General features: G+C 48.1%; 1 protein-coding gene across 1 annotated transcript; it reads left to right on the top strand.

The window, feature by feature from the left end:
• The first annotated feature begins 204 nt into the window (after positions 1 to 204).
• On the top strand, positions 205 to 1821 carry HOXC6 (homeobox C6). Its single transcript, XM_027718203.1, has 2 exons — positions 205 to 604; positions 1508 to 1821. Exons 1-2 carry the CDS (start codon positions 205 to 207, stop codon positions 1819 to 1821), a joined length of 714 nt encoding a protein of 237 aa, XP_027574004.1.
• Positions 1822 to 5964: the final 4143 nt, after the last annotated feature.

Raw genomic sequence — 5964 nt, 5'->3', positions numbered from 1 at the left:
GTTTCAACTAGGGAATCAAGAGAAGCAAAAGCAATTTTTTCCCTTTTTGACACCCGCCTCCCCATTGGCTCCCCCCGGGTCAGCTGACTGTGTCATTCTGTCTGTCCTGGAGCAGAGCCTTCCCTATAACAATCTAGTTCAGACTACAAACTGGAGACAGAAATAAATATTAAAGAAATCACACAGCCAGGTATAGAGGACGATATGAATTCCTATTTTACAAACCCATCTTTATCCTGCCATCTAACCAGTGGCCAAGAGGTGCTTCCCAACGTAGCCCTCAATTCAACTGCCTATGACCCTGTCAGGCATTTTTCTACTTATGGAGCAGCCGTTGCTCAAAACCGGATTTATTCTTCTCCTTTTTATTCACCGCAAGATAATGTTGTGTTTAGCTCCAGCCGAGGACCTTATGACTATGGATCTAATGCTTTTTACCAAGAAAAAGACATGCTTTCTAGCTGCAGGCAAAATTCTATGGGACATAATACACAGACATCAATCGCACAGGATTTTACCAGTGACCAAAACAGGAACACTTCGCAAGAACAAAAAACTAGCATTCAAATATACCCCTGGATGCAGCGTATGAACTCCCACAGTGGTAAGTTTTACAGCTCGGAGATATAAATTAAATAAACTGAACCATCTTTACGACCTTCTCCCTAGCAGAACAGGCTGAGCGACTTTTTATGGCCCCATAAAAACAATAATATAGCTCCTTCACAGTTGCAGCTACAGGCCTTTTATTTGTTAAGTTGTTGCAAGCAAATATGGCTTGTTATGCTCTTTCTAATTAAAAGACTTCGAGAGTGTAAAATATCGATAATAAAGTGCAGCGAGCTCTGCTCGGGAGTTAAGCACAAAATATTACCGGGGTAAAAATAAGTTTTAATGACGGGTGCGGGAAGTGCGGTGGCGGCGGGTTCCCCGCACGAGCAGGGGCCGGGGGGAAGCTGCCACTTCCCCCCCCTCCCCTCCCGCGACCCCCGCCGCCCCTCTCCCGGCTCCCCCAAATCCCCCCGGTTGGCAGAAATAATGTGGGAAAAAGAAGTTGGGGCGGCGGTGGGGCTGGGGGGGGGGGCGGTGGGGGTGGTGTAGGAAAAGCAGCAGCACCTCCGGGAGAAAAACGCCCCGGGAGAAAAGGGCTGCGAGCACAGGGTTAATTTAATCACCCAAAAGAAAAAAAAAAAAAAAAAGAAAAGAAAAAAAAAAAAAAAAAAAAAAGAAAAAAAGAAAAGAAAAACGAAAAAAAAAAAATAAACAGAAAAAAAAAAAAAGAAATAGGGTATTTTAATTTTTTTTCTTTTTTTTTTTTCAATGAGGGGGGAGGTGGGGGAGGGTGGAGGGGGAGGAAGCGGCCGGGGGCGGGTGGGGGGAGGAGGAGCGGGGCGGGCGCGGGGTTGCGCGGGGGCGGAGGGGGTTGCGCGGGGTGCGGGTGTTTCCCCCCCCGCCGCCGTTCTCCGGGGCTGACGATTTTTAGTCTGTTTTGTCTCGGCATCCTTAGGAGTCGGTTACGGGGCCGACCGCCGGCGGGGCCGCCAGATTTATTCCCGTTATCAAACCTTGGAGCTGGAGAAGGAATTTCACTTCAACCGGTACCTGACCCGGCGGAGGCGGATCGAGATCGCCAACGCGCTCTGCCTGACGGAGCGGCAGATCAAAATCTGGTTCCAAAACCGGCGGATGAAATGGAAAAAAGAAAGTAATTTGAGTTCCACGCTCTCCGGGGCGGGAGGGGGGGCGGCCGCCGCCGCCGCCGACAGCTTGGCCAAGGAGGAGAAGCGAGAAGAGACAGAGGAGGAGAAGCAGAAGGAGTGAAGAAGTGACAGCTCGGCGGCAGGACCCCCCCCCCAAACACACACACACGCTGCGACCCCCTCCTCCCCGCCCCCCCTCCCCCCGTATTTATCACTGGCACAATGTTTGGCTACTTAAAAAAAAAAAAAAAAGGAAAAAAAAAGGAAAAACAAAGGAAAAAAAGGAAAAAAAAAAAGGAAAAAAAAAAAAGAGTAAATAATAATAATAATAATAATAATGAGGGGGGGAGGTGAAACAATAATGTCTGAGGTGGGTGGAAATGTGGACACCCCACCCCCCTCCCTGCTCTCTCCGGTGCCCCCCACCCCGCACACGCATCTCCGCCATCGCCTATTTATCTGACTCGGGATGAGAACTGTTCCCAGCCGCACACTCCCCCTTCCTGCCTCCCCCCGGCCCTCCGCCTCCCCCCACCCCAAATTGGGCAGCCACCCTCCGCTCTGCCGGCTCGGACTCTGCCCAGTCGCTTCTCCTCCTCCTCCTCCTCCTCCCCCCCCAGTCCCCAGCCAGAGCAATTCTTCCTCCCCCCACCCCGGGGAAAAAAAAAAATAATCTGATTTTCCCTGAGGAAAAAAAAAAAGGAAAAAAGAAAAAAAAAAGCTCCTTCCACCCAAATCTCGCCTTTCCAAGAGCGTCCTCCTTGTATTTAAGCAGCTACCTGGGCTCATCACCGCATACTACAAACTGTGACAGTTTCTGTGTGAATATTTTTAACTGTGTTTGTGGTACCTGTATTTATATTTATGTTTAGCACTGTAATGTTCCACGGTATAAAAGTGAATGGAGTTCTATAGCGGTAGAAACAAAAGAAAAAAAAAAAAAAAACCTTTAAAAAAAAAAAAAAAAAAGAAATAAAAAATCTTGTGTTACGCCCTCTCATGTATAAAGTCACGTCCAGAGGACTATGTCGAGTATTTAATAAAATCTGAATATTATTTTTAAAAAGTTTATAGAACGGCCTCTGAGCTTCAGTCGAAACCTTTCTCTGTGGTCGAGAAGAGCCTGTTAGAAAAGTTCACTTCTCTTCTGTGTGTTGTTCCTGAAAATCAGCTCCCTCTCTCCTTTTCCTCCCTCCTGCTCCTACAAGAGTACTCCAAAAAAAAAAAAAGAAAAAAAAAAGAAAAAAAAAAGAAAAAAAAGAAAAAACAAAAAAAAAAAAAAGAAGGAAAGGGAAAAGAAAAAAAAAAAGAAAAAAAGCAAAGGGAGGGGGGAATTACATTTTGCTTTGTCTCCTTGGATTAGTCTTGTTACTGTATTGTTCGGTGGCATCAGGAATCTATGCCATACCTCTCGCTTCATGATTAAAAATGGATTTCCAAAGTTCAAACCAGTATATATTTCTTATTGCTCCCTCCTCGAGCCAAAACCCCCCAGGGCAAAGGTTGTGCTTCGATTTCATTATTTATTTATTTATTTATTTATTTATTTATTTATTTATTTATTTATTTTAAATGATTCTTCTCACCATTATTTTTGGTCTCGTTCGAGCTCTTCTGCCGAGCTGAGAATCCCCCGGCTCTGCGGAAGGACCCGTTGCCCCCCTCCCGCCTCTCCCTCACCTCCTCCCCGACTTATTTCAACCCAATAAAACCTTTCCGGGGAACGGGGGGAGGGGGCGAAAAGTCTTTTTTTTTTTTTTTTTTAATGCAAGAACCTCATCCTTAGGAGCTCGGAAATTGTGGATATAACGCTGGGAAAGCAAAGCCCGCTGCTGTGGAATGGCAGCCTCGGATAAACCGCTGCAAAGGCTGGATAAAAAAAAACCCAAAAACCCCACAAAAAACCCACCCAAAAACCTGCGTTTTCCTCGTCTCTTTGTCACCGCTCTGATATTTGCTGGGAATTCCGTAGGTAACACTGAGCCAGGGATGATAAATCCCTGCGAGCGACCCAGTCCCCTTCCAGGGCTTGAAGGAAACAACCAGGATTCGGTGTTTGAGTGGCTGTAAACCAGGAAGGACAAAAAAAAAAACCCAACAAAACAGGGAAATAATAATAATAAAAAAAAAAAAAAAGCAGCCCGGGGAGGTTTTTTTTTTTCCGCCCATCCTTTACTCGTCTCCAGCCTGGAAGGCGCGGGCGGCTCGTGCAGAGCGCAGGAAAGACGGAACAAAAATAATAAATCTCTCTTAAAACGAACGAAAACAAGGAAAGCGACGACCCCGACAGCCAAAAAGCACCGGCGAGGAGAAGCCCGAGGGCGCTCGGCGAGGGGGCAGCGACCTGGCCAAGGGAGCAGGAGGTGGAAAACGGCCGGAATTTCGCCCCCCACCCCAAAAAACCAGGATAAACCCCCACCCCCGCCAAGCCCAAAGCGCCCAAATTTCAAAGTATCTCCACGAGCGCACAAATATGAGCCGAGGGAGGACGAGATGGAACCCCCGGAGCACTCGGGGCTTTCTCTGGCGGCTCAAAGGAGGAGGAAGAGAGGGAGAAACGTGCTCGGAAAGGTCCTCTCGGAGCCCGGAGCGGCCCGGGGGGGGTCGGGCTGCGCTGCCCCCTCTCCCCCCGCCCCCCTGAGTTCACCCCCGGCTCGGCGGGGCTGGAAATTCGGATTTTGGGAAGGTATTTATTTCCCCCTCCGCCTCGCCCTTTGAAGAGCGGGGCTGGTTTGTGCAGCCAGGGGCGGACAAGGAAGATCCAGGCTCCTGCCAGCAATAAATTGCACCAAAAGAGGAAAAAAAACCACCCCAAAAAAAAAAAAAAAAGAAAGGCGGAGGTGGGGGGGAGACGAAGAAGGTACCAGGAATGTAAACTTTGGCGCATTGGAGGAGCCGCCCCGGGAGAGAGCCCCCGCAGGATGCAGGAGTGAAAAACCCCCTCGGTGAACGCTGCGGGAAAGGGATTTTTTATTTTTTTTTTCCCCCCTCGCGGCCGGCGGAAAAAAAAAAAAAACAAAAAAAGGAAAAAAAAAAAAAAAAAGGAAAAAACAAAACAAAGAAAAAAAAAGAAAAAGAAAGAGGGGAAAAAAAAAAAAAAAACACCCTGAAAATTCAAAGTGAAATGAAAAAGAAAATTAAAAATGTGGCGGAGGCGACGCGGGGGGCGTGCACACACCCGCCGTCAGTCGAAAAACCAACGTGTCATTTCTCCTGTCTTCTTTTTGGCGAGCTGCCCCCGCGATGTTTTAATTAATTGTTTTAATTGCTTATTCGGATCTTTTACTCTCCCGTCCTCGGGAGGGGGAAAGAAGCAAAATAAATAAATAAATAAATTAAAAAAAACGGAATTATTGCGGGAACCGCGAGCCCCCCGGAGGTGGAAGGGGGCGGCGGGGGGGATGTTTCGGGGTGCGGGCGGTTGCGCGGGGGGGTGCGGTGCCGCGGAGGAGCACTAGGTGCCGCTGCCGCCTCGCCGTCCCGCAGCGCGCTCCGCCCGCGCTCCCCCGCGCACCCCCCGCGGGCGCCTCCGCGGGCGCCCATCAATAACCCGGCCCGGGGTCAGCCGCGCAAATTGATGAGTGGCCGGCGCCGCTCACGTGACGCCACTTAAATATCCCATATTTGGGCAGGGGGAGGAAGAAGAAGGGGGGAATCAAAAAAAAAAAAAAAAAAAAAAAAAAAAAAATAAAAAGGGGAGAAGAATCCCCACCTATAAATTCTGCACTTTTAGGAGGGGATAAAATGCCCCCCCCCCCTCCCCTTCCCCTCCTCGCCTCGCGCAGCCCTGAACTTCCAAAGGGCCACAAATCAACCCCCCCCTTTAAGCGAAGAGGTTTAAAAAAAAAAAAAAAAAAAGGAAAAAAAAAAAGAAAAAGAAAAAGGGAAGGAAAAAGAAAAAGGGAAGGGAAAAGAAAACGGCAACAAAAAAAAAAAAAAAGAGGGGATAAAGGGGGGGAAAAGAAGGGGGAAGAGGTAAAAAGAGATAAAAAGAAGAAAAAGAGAAGGATAAAAGGAGGGAGGAAAGAGGAAAAAAAGAGGGGGGAAAAGAGGAGAACGGAAGAAAAAAAGGAAGAATAAAGAGGGGGAAAAGAAGAAAAAGAAGCGAAAAGAGGGGGCAAAAAAAGGAAGGGGAAAAGGGAATTAAAAAGAGGGGGCAAGAAAAAAAGTCCCCCTCTTCTAAATTTTCCTACCCCCCCTTCTTTTTCCTTTTTGTATTTTCTTTCCTTCCCCCCCCTCCCGACCCCCCCACGACTCCTCCGCC

The sequence above is a fragment of the Pipra filicauda genome, unplaced genomic scaffold, assembly GCF_003945595.2.
Source record: "Pipra filicauda isolate LSUMZ 115617 unplaced genomic scaffold, ASM394559v2 scaffold967_size61705_pilon, whole genome shotgun sequence".
Lineage (NCBI taxonomy): Eukaryota > Metazoa > Chordata > Aves > Passeriformes > Pipridae > Pipra > Pipra filicauda.
This window is presented reverse-complemented; position numbering and strand designations above follow the sequence as displayed.